This window comes from Clavelina lepadiformis, chromosome 2 (genome assembly GCF_947623445.1).
Source record: "Clavelina lepadiformis chromosome 2, kaClaLepa1.1, whole genome shotgun sequence".
Taxonomy (NCBI): Eukaryota; Metazoa; Chordata; class Ascidiacea; order Aplousobranchia; family Clavelinidae; genus Clavelina; species Clavelina lepadiformis.
In genome coordinates, this window is record NC_135241.1 from 16,281,187 (window position 1) to 16,302,485 (window position 21,299).

General features: G+C 35.2%; 1 protein-coding gene across 1 annotated transcript in view; it reads left to right on the forward strand.

Annotated features, from left to right (window-relative positions):
- Positions 1-314: 314 nt before the first annotated feature.
- LOC143444912 (zinc metalloproteinase nas-36-like) overlaps positions 315-21,299 on the forward strand; it is a 32,131-nt gene continuing 11,146 nt past the window's right edge. Inside the window, exons 1-9 of the mRNA XM_076943705.1 lie at positions 315-396; positions 3,860-3,986; positions 4,071-4,187; positions 7,038-7,145; positions 7,473-7,565; positions 11,257-11,417; positions 17,157-17,301; positions 17,536-17,680; positions 18,640-18,818. Coding sequence (XP_076799820.1) covers position 3,986; positions 4,071-4,187; positions 7,038-7,145; positions 7,473-7,565; positions 11,257-11,417; positions 17,157-17,301; positions 17,536-17,680; positions 18,640-18,818 — 949 coding nt within the window. The 5' untranslated portion in view covers positions 315-396; positions 3,860-3,985. The remainder of the gene's footprint in view (positions 397-3,859; positions 3,987-4,070; positions 4,188-7,037; positions 7,146-7,472; positions 7,566-11,256; positions 11,418-17,156; positions 17,302-17,535; positions 17,681-18,639; positions 18,819-21,299) is intronic.

The following is a 21,299-nucleotide window of genomic DNA, read 5'->3' on the forward strand; positions in this document are numbered from 1 at the left end:
TTTTTGTCCTCTTTGAACCAATATTTTCCACGGAAAATCGCAGAGTTTACTTAAGTAAATTTTACTTAGCCTAGGAAAGAATTTAAAAAAGAATTTAATAAAACATTTTTACAGTTTAAACTGACCTTAACACATTAATAAAAACAAGTAATTTTAAAACTTAATACAATTAATTGTTAGCGTCTACTTTAACGTTTTAAATTTTTTTTTGGTGCTGTTTCGTATGTCTCTACAGTAGAGGTAGGTTAAAGAAAGAAAGAGATAAAAAATTTTTCCCAAAATGTACCAAGGCGTAAACGATAGTTGTCGGAAAGCATCGGAAACCCGGATTTGGATATTAGTTCAATCCGCGCTATTGTTGTTGGATTTTTCTTGGAGTCGTGGGTAGTGGTTAAGGTTAGTCGTCAGTCGCAAAAACTTGAACGCACTTTCACAAGTGTATGCGACTTACCACTAACCTATGTGTAACAATTTTTATCAACTTTGCCTATAATTCATAACTACCAAAAAGAGGGACAGCTTATTGCAAGTCTAGCTTATGTAAAGTCGTAACATCTTCTGGCGTAAAATAAATAGGCTTACCATATGTCCCGTTTTAGCCGGGGCAGTCTCGCATTTTAAGGCTTTGTCCCGGTCAGTCAACTAAAAGTCCCACTTTGCATTTAGTCAGTCAGCATTGCCACACATTACACGAATATTATCATGCTGTTATTGGTCTGTTTAGCCTACTTGCTGAAGAGCAATGCTTGATGCATTTTCGATGCTCGTGTGCTCGATGCTCGTGTTATATGTGAAAGTAATTGTTACGGGTGAAACATTGTAGCGAGTAATTTGTCCAGTACTGAGTTGATTGTTAGCTCATTAGGCTAGCTAGTTAACACTGACTTTTCATGATGAGAAAATAAAGTCGAATAATACTTCTCGAAAAAAGTATTGTCTACAGAAAATTGTGATTGGACGATTATGTAAAATTACAAATGCTTGAACGTTGTTTTTTTCCTAGTAAAATGCATTATTTTAGATTTTTTTGGTGTCTTACTACCGGTACTTTAATTGTTCCTGACAATAGGAATCCGAAATAGTTTCAAACTCCCAGTGAAATATGAACCACATTTATCTGATAAGGCTGGTTGTTCTGAAGCATCCCCGTTTTCAATCACAAAAATATGGTATGCCTAAAAATAACGGATATGATAAAGAACATGATTGCTAATATTTATAAAATAGATAGGCCTATTCCAGTCACATTTTTAAAATATAGGAGCCTGAGATAGGCCTAGAGCTATGGCGGGTACTGCCCTACTTAAAACTACATCGGTATTATTAGGTTTGAGGTTCAAACTTAAGTTTTGATTCCTAGCCTAGTGCCGAGTTGTCCAAACTTTTTCCCTGATGGTCATGTGCTAAAAAGTTAACCAGTGTCCGGACCACTCACTATGTGCTCTGCTTACAACGCAATAAATATCGTAAAGACCATTAACAAAGGTATTTGTGGAAAAATTTATTTTCTAATTGAAAATGTTAAGAAGTAGGCCGAGATTAATGAAAAGAAAATAAATAGTTGCCAAATAAAATGTAGGCAGATAAAGGATGGCAATATTTCAATTTTCAATGTTCTTCATGGGTCCTTCGTGCGATGCGAAAGATGTAAAATAAATGCTTGTCATTCATTCTGGTTCTCGGTATATTTTGGTTAAGACTTATATAACAATGACTATTTTTGATTTATGTACGTGCATTTGAAACGTTGATTCCACCATACATATATGATGAAGCACAGTATTTAACAGTTAACTGCAATGTACAGACACTACAGGGTCTCGTGACAGGTGGGACAATAGGAAATTACAGTATTGTGTAGTTCTTGTGATACATAATTTTTAAATATTTACGTAATATCTGCTCAATAACATTCCATAACTTAGGTTAGCTTGAAATTAACGAATGCAAACTTATAATTTCTGCTAAATGCTTGGAAAAATAATTTGCATCTGAATAGTTTGAACTTGAACAGTTTTATGTAAGACACATTGAAATAAAGTTTGTTAGACTAAAATTCAAACGTTTGTTTCGTATTTTTTATCCTTGGTACGACGTTATGTGTGAGCTCGACGATGGCCGCGGGCCAATAATAAACAAGTGCCGGGTCGCTGTTGGCCCACCGGCCATAGTTTGAACTCCCTTGGCCTAGTGGAAATTGTGGCAGCTCTAGAGACTCTAGGCAGACCTTCCTCAATCCAAGGATAAATACAGGGTGACACAAAAAAACGTTTATCAATAAAAATTGAATAACTTCCAAAATATTTATTTAGATTAACACAAAACATGAGCATTAGGTTAAATCTATGTAGCAGACATCTCCAAACTTTCAAGTTTGGACCACAAAAACTCTTTGTTTAAGTGGCGCTCAAAAAATATGCTCTAAATGAGCTCCACGGTGCTGCAAGCACATTTGGATCCGGTGGGCAAAGTTCTCAATTACATTTTCCCCTTGGGATTGCTGTTGTGATTGCTGCCTTCAGATCAGGGATAGTCTGTTGGTTGTTGCCATACACCCTGTCCTTAAGGTATCCCCACAGATAAAAATCTGGGACGTTCAAGTCCAGTGAATGGGGAGACCACTTTTGGTCACCTGCAGCTGAGCAGTCGGTTAGGGAAACGCTGCTATAGTCATGCAAATGATTCGTTTAAGGTGTGGGGATGGCACCATCCTGCTGGAACCAATGAAAGTCCCTGACGATCCCTCTTCGTCGACCAAGTGCTGTCCAGAATTTTCCAGGCACCTGAACATATCGCTCGGTGTTGATTGTCACAGACCGCTCGTTGTCGTCTTCCAACCAGAATGGTTCAATGATACAATGTTTGGAGATGGCGACCCATGCAGTGCACTTGACAGAGTGTAATGGTCTTTGCAGACAGTACTCAGGGGGTGTGCTATCCCAGAAGATGTTGTTCTTAGAGTTCACATGACCTGACAAGCAGAAAATGTGCCCTTTCCGAAAACCAGACATGCCGCGTGAATAGACTTCAGCCGAAAATAGGCCACAACTATAAATGTCTTTTTTTCAGTAGTCCATGGCATCTCAAAGTTGAAATTTTCTAAACTTTTAGAAAATTAATTCTTCTTGATAAATCTGAAAAATAAAAAGAATTGATTAATTATTTCAAAAGTTATTCAAGTTTAGGTGATGAACTCTCTTTTTGTGTCACCCTGTATTGTCATAGCATAGCCTACTCTTTGAGACACGGAAAAGTAAAAACAACACTGTTATTGATTCAAACATTTTTGAACATAGAATGCTGCAATGCCTATGAATAAACATATAATAAGTATGTTTAAAACAAAATAATTTAAGTGCAAATCCATTGATTAATTATTTTTGTTTTTTGTGTCCAATCAACCAAAACACTGAAATAGCAATTCCTGAATTTAGTGAAATAAAATTTAATAACCAAAATTATGCTAATGATTAACAATCAAGCAGGATTTTAATCAGTTGTTGATCATAATCTGTGATATCATAGTAATGTATATTATAATCGAATACCTAATTAAATTTTATGGTGCAAAATTTATGAAAGCTTATCAAACCAAAGATAAAATTTTTTGAAATTACTTATTCTGTTATCTTTTGTCACATTTTTACCCTGAGGAAAAATGGATGCTGAATCTCTGAAAGGAGTTATTATCTCGGGCTGAAATTAAATTATTTATTTGTACAATGATGCAGTTAGTACAATCAAAACTTTTTTGTTTTATTTCTGAATCTACGAAAAATATTATCATCTATTACTGAAACTATGTTATTTAATTGTACACTGATGGGAATAGTTTAATCAAATTTTGTTTTGTCTTCAGAAGAAGAGGATCTTAGTTTATTATAGTGGTCAAAGTCTTCAAATCAAGTTGCATCCAACGTTTTTGCATTTATGCTGGGTGTTTAGAAGTAACCACAGTGGACCAAGTTTGTATTGCAAATGTATAAGTATGTTTTTTGGCAATAGACTTTGCATTTGTTTATACTATTCCTTCTCAGAAAAAGGAACAGCAACAACCTAATTTTTTTTAGTGGTAACTCAGGACAGCATTAAAACTGGAGGGAAATCACCAGCCAGTGAAAACATCAAGAGAAAAGGAGATAAACGAACAAAAATAAGGCAACAACATGTTGGTGGTGGTCGAAGAGGTAAAACTTGCATTAATTTTATTACCTTCATGTTGTGGACTTTTATGTTTATAAAAATCTGTGCAGAATATGCTCGTTTATTTTATTGTATTGTGTGCACATTGTATTTAAGGCACACTTGCAGCATAATTTTCCTGAAAGTTTGTACATATTAGGATTAGCCACATAAAATACCATATATACATTTTGTAAGCAAGAATTACCGCTTTATAATAAAAATGGTGGCATATTAGCTTTTATCTTACCGTACAACTCAAAACCAGTTTGGGAATAGTCAAGGTATTGTCATAGACCAGTTTATAATTACCATTTTATCACAAACGAGCTAAAAAATTTGCATTATGCGCTTATCGCTTATAGGGGTTGCTACGGTTCGAAGTAGGGGTGTATTACATTATAATTGCACTCAATACAAGTTGCATATATGCAGATAAGTCACAAGCCATTTTTGCCTTCAGAATTGTGTTCTTTTTTTACATTTCATTTGAAATTAAGTGAAATGTTTTACATACAAATATTGCATTTATTTTTGTTGAGTAGTGGAAAAACTATAGACATACATAGCTTCAAAAACAATTTTAGCAGTTAACCCCATCTTACTATACAATCAACTTGCATGATCATATACTGGATTTTTCAATTATTACTTCACTGGTTGCTTATTGTGTTGGTTAATTTTTTTGCACAAAATGCTTTCTAGGGTAAATTTAAATATTTCCAACACACGGTTTTAGTATGACAGATAAAGCCAATTTGTCTGTTGTTCTCACTTGTTTGCACAGTGATGTTTAAGTGTTTATGGGAAACATACTGTACTTACCTTCTGATATGAGTTGAGATATTATGCAACAAAATGTTTTCGAGGTAACTTATCAAGCATTACAAATTTTATCTTGTTTTGAGCTTCGAACAACCACATGCTGGTTATAATAATTCCTGTCTGTTAGATTAATGTTATATAAATTTGTTCATTTGCTTTTTTTCCAAGGTGTTAACAAATAAAACTTAAATATTCTTCTGCAATTAAGGGCGTGGAAGTGTGAAATTGCATGACTTCCAGAAATCCAGGTTGTAATCCAAAACACCTGTAGGCCTAGTTTTAGTCGAATACATTTTGCCAACATCCACTAGATGAAAGAAATGTGTATGATTAGTTTGGGTTTGCGTGGTTTCTAGAAATTGTTAAAGAAAGTTTAAAAGGTAGTAACTTACTGTTTACAGACTTTGTAATATATGCACATTTATATGATATGGAAACTGCCACAAACTATTCTTACTTAAACTTAGGAAATAAATTCATGTGAATTTCATGTTACTTTATTTGCTGCCTGTATCTTTTAAAAAGTTTATAGTGGGAAATCATACTCAACTTTTTATTTTCATGCGTGTTAGTCAAATCTTTGGGAATGCGGAAAAATTGTGACTTCAACATAATGTCAAAAACATGTAATTTGTTGCTGTTTGGTGGATTATATGCATCTATGTTATGCTGAAGCTATATTTTGGGGTTGATTGTGCACCCTGACGCATTTTATTTTCAACAATTACGGTAACAATTTACAGTAAAACTCACCCCTAAGTCACTACCTTAAGGAGAATAGAAAAAGTGGTTATTGTGGCAAACTAGCAATTTAGACAAACTAAACATTAATACACACGAGCTTACAATAACTTGAAAATAATCTATTTCTATTGAATCTTAACATTTAAAAAGCATAAAAAGAAGCACTTTTCCGGTTACTGTACAGCAGGGGTGTCCAACCCGTGGCCCGCGGGCCACATTTGGCCTGCGGGAAGGTTCTGAGTGGCCCACATGGTATTTTTCGATATGACTTATATTATCAACTGAATCGCCTAGGTAATTTATGGCGAACTTACATTCCGAGAAATTGGCATTTGTTGTATGCTTTCTTTGTCTATTGCTCTATACCAGTGGTTCTCAAACTGGGGTCCGCGAGACAATTTTCTGGGACCGCGAAGCACCTTCCAAAAAACGGCACTACTTGCCATCAAGCCAAAAGCTCGAAACCGGTTGAATGTGATTCACGATATTAGGGTTGCTTTTTCCAAAACGGAACCAAACGTAGGTGAACTGGTTGCAAAGAAGCAGGTACACCCGTCACAATGATACCATAACAACCAACGTGTTGTTTTGTGTTGATTTTTTAAGGGACCGTGAGGCGTTTAAAAAATTGCTAGGAGACCGTTGCGTACTTTCTTTTAAAAAAGTTTGAGAACCACTGCTCCATACTATATAGCAATAAATAGTAGAGATAATTGATAATATAGATAAGACAGCAATAGATAGATAATATACTATAGTCTCTAGTGCAGGGGTGCACAACTGTTCAAGTTAATTTTATTGCATCACAATTTATTTCTAAGATTAGAATTTTGGTGTGTAGGTTTTAATTAGAAAGTAGCAGTGAACACTCAAATGGCCCGCGCAATCATTCGTAAATCGCATGTGTCCCTTTGGCCAAAAAGGTTGGACACCCCTGCTGCGTGACGCGACACTTAATCGAAAGACACTTTATCGAACGACAGTTTATCGAACGACAGTTTATCGAACGACACTTAATCGAACGACAGCTGATGACACCGACTTTGTTTCAACTCTCAAAATGCGATATTATGTAGAACTAAAGAAATTTTTCTGTTACTTTTTCACATTGCACTGATAAAAGCAGTGTGAAATGAAAAAATAATGTGTCCATAAGCGCACATAGTGAGGCACAGTGAGGTAATGATACAATACTAGCTAACTAGGTAAGTAGGTAAGTCAGGCAAAAAACTGTAGGATAGTTGTATCAGATTGGCTCATTACTTATTAAATGACAACCTTTACAGTTACACAAAGGAAACAAGCCTCTCAGTTCTCTCATAAACTCAAAATTGCTGGCTGTATTTGCTGTGCCTGTGGACTAATTGCTTTGACTGTGGTTTTAGTACTAACAGGTATATAAATATATTATGTTTATGTTTTTCATAGTATTATTTTATATTTTATACATAAAATTACATAGTATTTTTACATTTATTTACATTACATTGTATTTTTTAATTATAAAATATTATATATAGCATTGATGTTTTTTTTTGAAAAACAATAATTTCTTTAAACATGTAAACTAGCATTTAAATTGACTAATCCAGAATTGTTAACTTTAAAAACATCTTTTACCCCTGTTTTCCCAATACATGCAAAACTTATGGTAATCTATTTAGAGCACATGACTTAAAATAAATTAGTTTATGGTTCAATTTAATGTAATTTTGTTGCAGTTAACGAAACAGAATCAGCTGCTTCTGTTGCATGTGAAGCAGTGGCATCACCAGACATAGAAGCTGATCAATTCCAGATTAATTTATGCAACAGTAAGTTTTAATGAGTTTAGAAAAATATGTGCATTTGCTTGTAGTTTAAGTTTGTTTAATTAAGTATTTGAGTATTAATGTAACACAAAAAATTAGCTTTACATTTGATTTTGCAAATACAGCGCTTCCTCGATTATCTAGTTTAGTTAGGACAATGTTTTTCACATTTGAACACACAAGCAAAAAAACGATAATTCAATTTTTTTATTTAAGAGATAAAACAATTATTTAACGTTTATCAGTGCTTTTCGTATGTGAAACCATCTCAAAAAGTTTGAATACAGTATAACATTTCATTTTTAACGATCAATTGCAACTACAAAACATCAATGAGAATAGGCTATGATATCAGACGCACTGTATAGCTAAAGCTGCAGAAGACTACAAAGTTTGTTTGTTTTATTGTATTGTTAGGTCATGTAAGTTAAGCGAGGTATGGATAATCGCGGAAGCACTGTACTTATCTTTGTCCTTGATTATATTACTTTCTTTTATGTTGCTCAAAGCCTTTATTTAGATTTTCTTGTATATAGAGGCCAACATCTACCTATGTTGTACATACTGCAAACAACTAATTTGAGTTGTTTTTTTTTCAATAAAGTTCTTTTATTTCAAACGATTCAAGCCCATATATTGTATTAGTGACATTTTTTACCAATACTTTCTAATGACGCAACACCAATGGCAACCATGACATCATAAATAACACACCTAAATACATGAAATCTAATTTTTGTATAACTTACAAATAGTTTAATCAAGATTATGTTGTTAAATAGGTTGTTGAAGTGAAATGAGCTAATATAAGCACCTTTGGATTCGATTTGTATTCTCAAGAATCCAAATCTTTCCCATTTGGTACTCCCCTATGATCTTGTAAAAATTCTAAAATTTTTATATATCCAGAGTTAAACATAAAATTCCTATTTCATGGGTTGTTTTATGATTTAATAAAGAACTGTTTACATAATTGTAACTTAAGATATCATAATGACAATACTAGAATTTTAAACTAATTGATGGCTGATCTGAACGAAAATGAATCCTTATACCCTATATCAGTGATTCCCAACTGCGGCTCCAAGCTAGCCTTCTTGTGGCTCTCATTGACCCCTGAAGATCCCACAAAAAATATAAAAATCTATTTTTAATAATTAGGGCGATTATATTTTGCCTTGTCAGTTGGAGTTGGAGTCAAGTTGGACATTAAATTGATTTGTGTTATTTCTCTTGTTAGTGTTGCTATTCGTTGGTACATGCTTTCATGCTTTAAAATTGTCGTTCTAATTACTTGAGTGTTTTCATGCGGCTTCATACGTACTCTGAAGTTTGAAATTTGGCCCAGACACCAAAAAAGGTTGGGAACCACTGCCCTATATAGTAAATAAATGGGCAACACTGGGCAACAAATTTTTGGTTTTGCTTGGTTTATCTTGATTTTTTGATGTTTCTTTATAATTTTTGCTGTGTTGAGCCCAAAAATGACTGTTTTTTCGTAGTGCCAACCGTTTTCACGTAATTTGCAGATTACTGACTTTTTAAAATAACGAAATTTTTCCTGCAATGGAATATGCATTAGATCAGGGGTGTCCAACCTTTTTGGCCAAAGGGCCACATGCGATTTACGAATGATTGCGCGGGCCACTTCAGTGTTTACTGCTACTTTCTAATTAAAACCCTCACAACAAAATTCTAATCTTAGAAATAAATTGTGATGCAATAAAATTAACTTGAACAGTTGTGCACCCCTGCGCTAGAGACTATAGTATATTATCTATCTATTGCTATATTATCAATTATCTCTACTATCTATTGCTCTATAGTATAGACTAGAGCAATAGACAAAGAAAGCAAACAATAAATGCCAATTTCTCGGAATGTAAGTTCGCCATAAATTACGTTGGCGATTCAGTTGATAATATAAGTCATTTCGAAAAATACCACGCGGGCCACTTAGAACTTATTCGCGGACAGGCGCAGGGAATGAGGGAATATTGGGATAAAAAAATCTTTTTTCTGTCTTTTGGTTTTCCATACTTTAAAATATCCACCATGCAGAAATAACAATCGGCAAACAATCGGCTTTTGTGACTGCCTCGCAACCATCATTCTACTGTGGATCTACTACTTCCGTAACAAAAATGTGGTGCCCAAGGTTTATCTTGGTAACCCATTTTCATGCCAAAATATGCCCCGTATGCGATAACAAATTTAGTTTCGGTTATAATTTTGTGCTTAATATGTTGTGGTCTGATATGATAATCACAGACATAACAAAAAGAGTCCGGAGAAAGTTGACAAGCTCTTTTTGTACTCATCATTTAACTTGTATATAAACTTTAAAATATTTAAAAACCTAGGTTGGAAAAATAAAATTATTGTCAAGCATGTGCAATGCTTCTATTAGTACTGTAATGTTTTCAGATAAAAATTTCACCTAAGGACACACCAGACTTTACATTTGAGGACAACAAGGTTTTTGCAAAATATAAACTTATGTACACACTAACACTTATAACCTATTGCTTCAACTGTTTAAAAAAATTTGGGGACAAGTCCAGAAAAAATATTTGTAAAGAAAAGGCACTGAGGTGCAATATTTCTTTGGTACATATGTATACCACTGGTCCTCAAAGTGTTAGGGTAACATCCAACATCGTCACAGTACAGTACAATAAAATTCGTTCTCAATTGGGGAAAATATATTTTTGCAAATATCTTAAAAATCATTGATACTAGACAAAAAATAACACCAAATTCAGCATCAGCGACCCCAAGGACATATAAAAACACTAAAAAATTCTGATAAACAAAAATTTGTTGTCTAGTGTAATGTTAGTATGATATATACTGGAATAAAATTGTACCAATTTTTTTAACTTAAGCCCGAAACTGAGCCCGACCCATCTTCTATTTGTGGTTTCAGTGCTAAATTCTATAGTTAACAGTAATGCCAGGTCAATAGGACATATTGGTAAAAAGTGGGATTTTAACGGAAGTTAAGGTGGTACTGTAACGAAAATGCGTTAGCTATAAGTCAGTTTTATTTTATTGCTTGGATAAATATTGCTTTCATCCACTGTCTATGTAATAGAATATTGCATATAATTTTAAATAGTCCTTCCTATTTTTTTTTCACTGGCCATGCACTTATAAACTTTCAAGCTTTGTCAGCACAACTCAACTACAAATATAGAGTAAAAAAATCACATGATTTCTTTCAATGAGTTATTTCTGCCAGCTTTGATTAAAATGAGCCCAATCATTTGGCGTTTGACTCAGTTTTTGAAAGACAACTTGTAACAATTGCTTTGTTGCTATTTTTGGTAATTTTATTTGCAGGAAAAGGGTTAACGGCATGGGAAATGCAGGTTGTGCTGGAATGCTTTACAGAACTTTTTACTGCAAGTTGTGTTTTGTTTCGCTTTCACGATCACTCTGCTTTGCACTGAAAGTGTAAAATGTATTTTTTACTATTTCTTTTAGAAAAAAGTATGTTCAGGTTACACTGCAACACAGAAATGTGTCACGACACATAAGTTACAAAGTCTTGCTCTAACAAACCTCAAGACATGTATAAAAGCAGCTTGCTAACGTTTAGATGTGTCTTGCTGATATCACTGCTACTATATATTGTTCTTTTTACACGAAATAGTTTCTACTCAAAAGTCAAAAAGAAGTTTTTTTTTAGAATTGGATTGTAAATTTGATACAACAGTTTGCAGCCACAGTTGTCCATTTGGACGAGAAGAAGATAAAGATGGATGTGCAATAAGTTGTGAGTGTGGAAGCACTGGTACTTTTGAAGGTGACATTTATTTTGATCCGGACACATTGCCAGAACTTTTGAAAGTAAGAATCATCATTAATATATCGGATGTCTTCGGTGGAGCTAAAAAATGAATATATACTATATAGTTAACCTCATAAACAACTTTCTTTTTCAAACAAATATATCATATGTTATGTGAACATATAACAATGGAATGGATGAATGAATGGATGTATATATGTTATATATGAAATATGTCATGTATATATATATATTCTTATATGAACATATAACGATGGATGAATGAATTTAATGGAAACATATATGTTCCATTCGAAAAAGTGCTGTAATTGCTCGAGCTATTGAACGACCATAAAGCAGAGATGGCCCTTGCTTAATGCTGTCTAGATACTGCCAACTCACATCTCAAAGGTTTTTTCAGTCATGTGTCAGTGTTTGTGGTACCAATTGTAGCTGAATCAACAAGCAGGGAGCTTCACAATTGAATTACTTTTTGATTAGAAAGAGCCACTTAACAAGGTGTGTTCAGTTAAATAAAGAAACTGTGTAATCTGAAGTCGCATGTAAATCAAACCTAATTTTGGCTGTGTGTCTGCAGAAAAATGAAACCATACAACTGTGGTCGTTTTTGTGAAGCTGTCCGTGGTTGAATTAAACTTCAAGGTTAGCTTCAAATGGTCTAATTCGGTCGTACAGTCACTGTTGTTATGTCGTTATTACTAGGACTTCTCAATATATGGGTCCCGACCTCATTTGAAGTCTCAAAATGTAATTTTGTGATTTTGAAAGAAATTCAACTTTTATGAATTGAATTGTTTTTTTGGTAATTTTTTACCAATTTTATTTACTATACTGTTCCCATTACGTAGTTCCTTTATTACTGTACAGTTACTTTTGTGGATTATGTGCATTTGCATGACTTCGCCATTGACAAAAATACCACTTGAGATTTGTGATGAAGCGTTTATTGCTTCAACAGTATTAACGTCTACACTACCCATCAAGAAATCGCATAGAAATTTTATTTTTAATATGGGGTTGCAGAAAAAAAACTTTTGAGAGGCCCTGGTGATTACAACCATTACATTGGATTCAGTGGTGCTTTTCACACATAGTCGTGCTCTTGTATTTGAACGTGCAACAAAAATTTAGCAGCATGGGCATTGGCAAAACATCTTTTGTCCAATAGCTTAAGTTGAATGTAAACCAAACCTATATTTTTTGCCCTGCATCTGCAAAAAAGTGAAGACAAATCACATCAGCCATACCATGTGAAGCTACCCTAAGTCTTAAGTTGTTATGCACAAAGTTGAAAAAACAAATTTTAAAGTTTGCAAAAACACAAAACTAGTTCTTCTGTAATATCGCAGTTGTTCAATTAATGGCTGATACTTTATGATGGCTGGTGACATGACAGGGCATTTTAATCCTATTTTTACTCTGACTGATTTACATTATCCTATTGGAAAGTTCTGTGCGCCAAATATTTAAATAATGAAAATTCTACAGCTGCATCATACAAGCTTTCTAATACTTGGGGACTGAAAACACTCTGAAAAACAATTTGTCTCTATTTTATTTTGGTATTGTAGTATAGGTAACTTTTGAAAAAGTTTATCTCATGGGCCGCTTGGAAGACCTGGGTAGTACTTGTTACCCACAGGTTTCGACACCCCTAACTTAGCCCATTATTTTTAAGTAAAGTGCATTACAAGCAAACGCTTATTTTCAGCAGATGGTTAAACTTGTTGCCTTGTTGATGAATAGATTTGCATATGCAAAGCTAGATAGAAATCATCATACACCAAGTTGCATGTGACATATGTCATACTTTGATCTCCTCTCAGTGCGGTTTTCTTTTGTTTTTTCATGACTAGATGCGTAGCAGCCAACACTCAGTACCTAATGTTAAAATTGTGTTGTATATCCAATGCAAAATCTAATTTTTGTTTAAATGGTTATAATTATTTTATAAAAATTGGTGATGCTGAAAGCCACGCCAAATAATGTAACTTGATGTAAATTATTTTGTGATATCATTTGGGTAATGGCATGATATATTGCAACTATAATATAGCAAAGTGAAATATTAATTGCATGATTTCAATTACATTGCAAAAATTGTTTCCTAATTGTTTAATTTAAAACACTTTCCAAATGAAGGCGTTAAAAATGGTACCAATGATTGGCTCGGGTTCCAAATAGCGACTGTCAGAACAGCGACTGTCAATAGAGCGACCACACGACAGCGATTCATTTAAAACAGCGACTGTCAATAGAGCGACTACACGACAGCGATTCATCAAAAACAGCGACTGCCACAACAGCGACCTCACTTCTTTTATTAAATCCAAGGCTTACGCGCACACGCACTCTTTCACCCCCTCCACACATACCTTCCATCCCCCACACCTCTCTACACACGTATGCACGCACAAACAGGCAAACACTGCGTAGTGAAAGATTGAAACCAAAAGGGACTTTAAAACAACATTTTATTTGGACTATCCATAGAAGTCACATGATTTAAAAAGAAATAGGCTAGTCAAGCCAAACAACAGAAAGTCATCAAGCCTTGCAATAAAATTCAGGGTCTAGAAAAAGATTGAAACCAAAAGGGACTTTGAAACAACCAAAAGTCTTGCAATAAAAATCAAGCCACGTTTATTTCTAAATTGTGAGCAAGGGCTCGAAGGAACTGCCGCAGATCATACTGGCCTCGATTTTGCTGTGCAACAGTGATTCGTGTGTTCATTGTCACGTATCTTTTCATTCGTTGAGTCAGGTCTCTGCCTTGTAGTAGCTGGGTTCGGTTTGCCCGTTGAAGGGCTTCCTCCCGTCTTAAAGCTTCGATGAATCGAAAGATGGAAGGATGATGAGTTTCCGTTGATCCCTGAAACGCATTGTGCCAACTCTCTAGCTGGTTGTTGGTTCGTGGCAGTCCCGCATCTTGTCTGGCTTTCACACTCCACACATGTACGGGAAACAATGGCTGTCGTCTGTCTCCACGTCTGTTTCTTCGGCCCACGTAGTTGTCTTCGAAGTAATTTACGAGAGGCATTACTTCTGCTGGGTAGTCTGCCACAATTTCATCAAAGGCATCGCTCACTTCATCCACTGGTAGAAAGGCAAGAGTAAGGAGCATTTTCAGTGCCATCCGAATATTGTCGTCTTGCACATATAACCGTTGCAGTCCGTTTTCCTGAATCTTTCTCCAGAGTGATTGTCCCAAGTGAAAGTAACAGCCGTAGATGTGCGTTTGAGGAAATGCTTCAATGAGCGCAGCTTTGGAAGCTAGTTCAAAGTCGATCTGTACACTTCTTGGAGCGAGTCCAGGTTTCAGTGATTTGATTTCAGTCCATATTTGAGAGTATGTTACTTGTTGCTTATTTGGGAGTAGAACAAAAATGCAGGGAAGCACATTGTTTCGTATCATAGCATGCACAGTGTATACTTGATAAAAAAGGGATGGTGACACTTTGAATGTACCATCACACATCCAGTGTTCGGAATCGTGTAAGGTTTGAAGAAACTGATCTGTGCTGAAAATAAGCATCCGATGAACATCTCCAGGCCCACTGTCATAGAGCAGGAAGCCACGCTGGTCTGTTGTTTGTCTCAACATATCAGGTATGAACAGTTCTCCTACATTAACAGGAGCTGGGGGGTTGTTGTCTGTGGCTTTCCTTTTCCGTCTGATGGTTTGACGCAGATTTGTGGAAGAGCCAACAGCTGCTGCAACTTTTTCATTAACTTCGGTCAATGCATCCTGCACGATTCTTCGTGGTGGATCCCGTGTTCTTACTGCAGCTGTTTTTACACTGTTTTCAACTCTCCTGGCTGCCACTTTCGTAGGGTTTGGTGGATGCGTGTGGACGCCACTGCTCACTGGGGGTTGTTGTTGCTCACGATACTGAAGGCTTGTCGTTAGGCGACCTTTACAACCTGTTTTAGCACATCTCCAATTGATTGTATTTAACTTTGTTTTGTCTTTCCTGTACAAAAAGCCTTCATAACTTATCATGTCACTTCCTTTTCTTGAAATTATAAAATCCATTGGGGCAAATTTTTCAAACGACCTTAAAATTAATGAAATTTTTCAAACGACCTTAAAATTAATGTGACACGTCATAGTGTTGCCTTCCATTTATAAATGCCTCATTCGACTCAGTGAATTCAACACAGTGAACACGAGTTAAGTCTAGGCTTACCATACGTCCCGTTTTAGCCGGGACAGTCCCGCTTTTAAAGGCTTTGTCCCGGCGTCCCGATCAGTCAACTAAAAGTCCCGCTTTGGCATTTACTGAGCCAGCATTGCCCCACACTACACGAATATTAGCATGATGTGATTGGTTTGTTTAGCCAATTTGCTGAAAAGCAATACCCGATGCGTGTTCTTGTTTCGTTGTGTTAAATGTGAAAGTAATTGTTACATCATTGTAGCGGGTAATTGGTCCAGTGGTGAGTTGATTGTTAGCGCATTCGCTTGTTCACTGTTCAGTAATAGTAGGCTAGGAGGAGGAGGAGATGATCTTTTTGCAGTTAGGTTATTGAAAGAACTTATTTCGTACGGTTCCGGTACTTGTTTGCATTTTCTTCCGCTTTTCAATCAAAAAAATATGGTAAGCCTAGTTAAGTCGCTATCATAACAGTCGCTGTTTTAATGCGGTCGGCATTTATACAATCGCTGTTTGGAATGTCGCTCACTTGATTACGTCGCTATTATGAAGTCGCCATTATGACAGTCGCTGTTTTGACAGTCGCTATCCGGCCTGGATGCCCCAATGATTATAAATATGACAATGGACAATGGGGTTATTGGACCAAGACCATAAGTCGTAATAGACAATGACAGTACTAGACAGAAGTCATAATGGATAATAACTGAAACCAGTGTTTCCATTACATATTAAGGCTGATAGTTTTTTATAACATAGTATGGTTTATTTTGGATAGACAACAGTATTAGAAAATGTTAAACTACAGAATGAAAAAGATAACAAATAATAATATAGAATAAGTTCTATCCATAGAAAACTTTTGCAATGAAAAATTTTTCATAGTTCACTTTTTGTAATGTTACCTAAGTGTTGTCGAAAGCAACCCTGTGAAATACCAACACTGGAATAGTGCCAGCACCCAAGAGATGGCAGCTTAAATGTAAAAACTAGTCGATGCTTCCAGAGACTTTAGATAATTTTAATGGTTTGGGTTAGTTAGTGCATTAGTATTTTATGAAAAAGAAAGATTTTTCAACACATTAGTTTATCTTAAGCCAAAAACTGTTGATTATTTAGTTGTTGGAATTAACTGTAGAGACTTATTTGAAAAAGATGTGAAAAACTTGTTATACATGAAAAAGGGGAACACTAGTTTCTTTCATTGTCTATTACCTTGTTTGTCCAGTACCGGTCAGTGTCCTTTGGCACTAATGTCCATTATGATTATTGTCAATAACCATCATTGTCCAATGTTGTTACTACATTACTTCCAGTTTTAGTGCACGTTGTGCATGCCAAAGCAGCTTGGTGACCATATAACTGTAAACAAAATCAGATCTGGGCCTGAAAATGACAAAAATACTTCCCCAATTGTTTCTCATTTCCTTTGTCAATCTATGTTTATACTGTTTTTATGTAGCACTTGTGAATGGTATGGCATGTTTTTAATGTTTGTACATATATCTGAAATTCCAAGATTCAGAATTTCAATCTGAAATACTGGTAATCCAAAATACTGCTTAACTTCAAGCTATTTATGAGTACATTGGAGAATTTTACAATGCTTTTACTTTTTAGACATATTTCTATGATCCTAATGAAGAGGCTCTTTCTGTGTATGGAGGTGGATCAGCGGCTGCTCCAAGTGCTTATGACAATAGATGGCCATTGAGCCAGGATAAAAGAATATTAGTTCCATACCATTTTGGAAAGAATATTCGACGTATGTTTTGTTTGCTTTGCTGAAAATTTGTATTTTGTACTTATTTTTACCAGTTGAATCTCAAAGCATCCAGCACTTACAGTTTTACAAAAACAGGATGACCGTAAGCAGTGATCAAAAGTCAAGTGTTGCCACTAATTTTATGATTAATCCATGTTTTCTATATACATGTTAATACGTTCAGATTGCTTGGCAAAATATTTTGGTAGAAGTTTTATTCAATTTTTCTTTTAGACATTGAACATGTCTCAACAATTCAATCCGCCGCGGAATGGTTGGCAAACAACACTTGCATTGACTTATTTCCGTTGCCGGATGAAGAACTTGAAAAAACACCCGTAAAAGCCCACCTATTAGTTATAATTGGAAATGGTTGTACGTAAGTGAACTAGGCCATAGAGAAATATAGATACAATTTAAGATAGGCATATATGAAATGAACCAAATTGATTGTATTTTATGTCAAAATAAATTCGAAAACTTTGGTTTTGGAAAACATGGTGTAACAGTTTGAAGTTTAGGTAATACAGAAAAAATAATGAAAAAATTTGTCTGTCAATCGCTTAATGACTATTTTGATAACTGAGGCTCGAGTAATGAGAAATTTTTGTTGAGTTTAAGTCATGCAAAGATTTCCTCACTACAGGAATAAAGATTATAATATTATATAATTTTCACTTTTCAACTCGATTTTTTTAAGGGTCTCCTTACACATAGAATATTTTTTTCATAATCTTAGTACAATAAAATTTGTCTATATAGTCTCAAGGAACATTGAAAAAGCTGCTGATTTGTGCAAACTGGGATGATGATAGTGATCAAATATATGAGAAAAATGTTTTTTAACTAAATACAGTGTAGGACAGTTTATAAGATAATTAATGTTGAAATGTACAAAACTTGTTGTTTCAAAACTTGCTAGTAACTTAAACTGTTTGAAGATGGGAAAATTCCTTTTTATGTATGGAAATTTATTTTGCAAATTCAGCTTGTGTTTCGACACAATAACTTTTACAAATACAACTAATGTCTCCGTCCAGTTGTAAATTCTGATGCGTAGAACATACAAATTCAACTGTGCCAGCAGAGATCAGGGTATGGAAGTGAAAAATGATCATTTTTTTATGCGAATGTTGTTGTTGTTTTTATGAACAGATTAATTTTGAGAGACAAAAAGATAAAATTGCAGATGCAAGCATGTTGCTGATATAGACAAACTTTATGTATGAAAAATACAGTAGAAATTCTAATTAGGCCAAAGGTTGTGCTGTAAGATGCGAATTGTGATCATAGGCAACCGTAAAAGGTAAAGTTTAAACATAAAACTATGCTTTGTAGATCGAAAATTGGGAAGATTTCAGGCCAGGCCGGTTATCAACACCTGTCTTTAGGAGTTAGTTGCTACAATAGACAAGTAGCCCTTCATGAGTTGTTGCATACCATGGGATTTTATCACGAACAAGCAAGAAGTGACCGCGATGCTTACATTGATATTGATTTTAATAATCTTCCTCCAGGTGTTGATTGATTAATTATTATTATCATTGTCGGTGATGTTAAAGCTTATTCTAAGGTATTTTTTAAATTTTGAAAACACAGATTTTGATTTTGACTGATAACTAAAACCGCTGATATAATTATAGAACCTGCTTACCGATTGCATGTCGTCTTAGCTGCATAACTTTCTATCTTGTTTTAGTACAGTAATACTAGATTAGGGGTTATGTAAAATTGCTAAAATGTGTTGTTTTTAACAGTCGACTCTGCTTAATTCGGACGCTTTGGTTCCGCTCACTTTTGGCTGAATTAAGCGGAGAAACGGCTTTGTCCGAATTAAGCGGAAAATCAATTGTTCGTTTCATGGTCATGCGTAAAGGCAGACAATGCATTTAAAATACTGTACTGTTGCATAATAAATGAATTGTAGCTGCGCTATACTGCAGTAATTGGCACTGATCGCATAAAACGCACAAGAGTTATACCTTCAGGTTAGTTGTATTGTACAGTATTTCGATACCAAACGATTCGACAAATACTGTATATTACTGTGTAACACACACATATAGGGTTAAAATAGTACAGTAATTCTTCAAATACAGTACTAAACCATGCAACAAGGGCTGAAACGGTATTTTCACTTGATAAAAGTGCACTACAAAACAGTAGGATTTAAAAGCAAAAAACTCGTGCTTAACCAGGGGTGGAGGAAGCTCATCAAAGTCCAAGTCTTCCTCTGCTTCACTAGCTTCATCTGTTTGCCGCTGCCTCGCTACATTGCCTCGGTTAATTCTAAATCGTTCTGTTCCTCCGCAGAAATGACATCACCATCACAAGCCTCAAAAACGGTTCTGCCTGTAACAACTTCTAGGACACCCTCTAAACACAAGTGATCATTTGACAAAGACGTAGCTTCGTTGTGATCAGGCACATTGTCTTTTACAATGTGCAATTGTCTACTAACAAGCAAATCTTTGGCTTGCCTTCAAGCTGACGATCCCACTCCTTCAACCAGTCTTCAAACAAGATGGAAGTCATCCAAGCCTTTGAATTTGCTTTGTAGGTGACTGGCAGCTTTGTTATATTTAAGCCTTTGAAACATCTTGGACGTTGGGATTTGCCCAGCACCAGGAGATTTTTCTTGTCGGGGCCATCCATGTTAGTGCACACCATAACGGTTAGATGTTCCATTGCTTTCTTGGAACTTGCAGCTTTTCTTTGGCATAGCACAACGAGCCTTAATATACACCACGATAGAATAAACCTGTTTCATCAGCATTGATAGCAGCATTTCATGTGCTGTTCACAGCATTTGATGTGCACACGATCGGTGACGTACTCTTTTAAAATCCTTCTCATCTCAGTTTGCCCCTATTCTCCAGCATCTTGCTTATCTGCACTTGCTCCCTAACCATGATCTTTCTTTCAAACAATTCCCCTTCTTTCATTCCACCTGGAAAGCCAACCTTCGCTAGCACTATAACCTTCAATTCCAAGCATGTTTGCAAACTCCTCAGCCTTTGCTCGAATTAGCGTTCCAGTAAGTGGCTGACCTTTCAATCGCAAATTGCATCAAACCACTCATTGACAGCTGACTCAATATTCTCTTCTTTGCTCATTCTAAACCGCTTCCTCTTTAAACCTCGTCCACGAAGCATAGCCTCCTCATGTTGTTCAAGCAGCTTTGCCAAATTTTTTTGCCAATCTTGCAAAGTACTTTTTGATATCCTCACCAACCCAGCTAACTGCCAAACTGTCAAGAAAGCATGTTTATTTTTTTCTTTGTTTACTTTAGTGAGCAATTTTACTTTTTCTGCTAAACTTTTCGGTACAATTCTGTTCTATAAGATGGGTGCAATTGTACTGAATTAAAAGCGACTATGAAGCTGTCACGGCCTTATATGAGCTCATTGTTGATTGTTACTGCATGGATCGTCATTGTTTCACCATAATCACTCATAATGCAATTGCATCTTGTGTTAAAACGAACAAAGTGCTGTTTATTGTGTCATAACCTAACGATAAGAATTGCGAACCTGTGTCCGAATTAAGCGGAGAATTGTCCGAATTAACGGAAGTTTTTTACGTTCCATTTTTACTTTTGTTTCATTCCCAAGCATTTTGGCCGAATAAAATGATTGTCCGGGTTATCCGGTGTCCCAATTAAGCGGATTACACTGTATTACAATACTGCAACATTTGCATTCTACAAAGGGTCATTTCTCCTAACGTTATATGTTTTGCTGAGCTATTTTTATCACTGTCACATCATTACTGTACATGATAAATTGTATTGATCCCATTAAATATGACACTCATTAAAATTTTAACATTTTGTTTTGTTTGTTTCATTACGTATTACATGGTAAAACCACAAAATTATAGCTTTAAAGATCTTACATGGTGCTTCCTCAAATTTGGCACATAGATTTAGCAAACCTTACCCGTAAAATTTTAACAGAATCACTTATTTTATCTCAAATTTCTGTAACGGCTTGCTA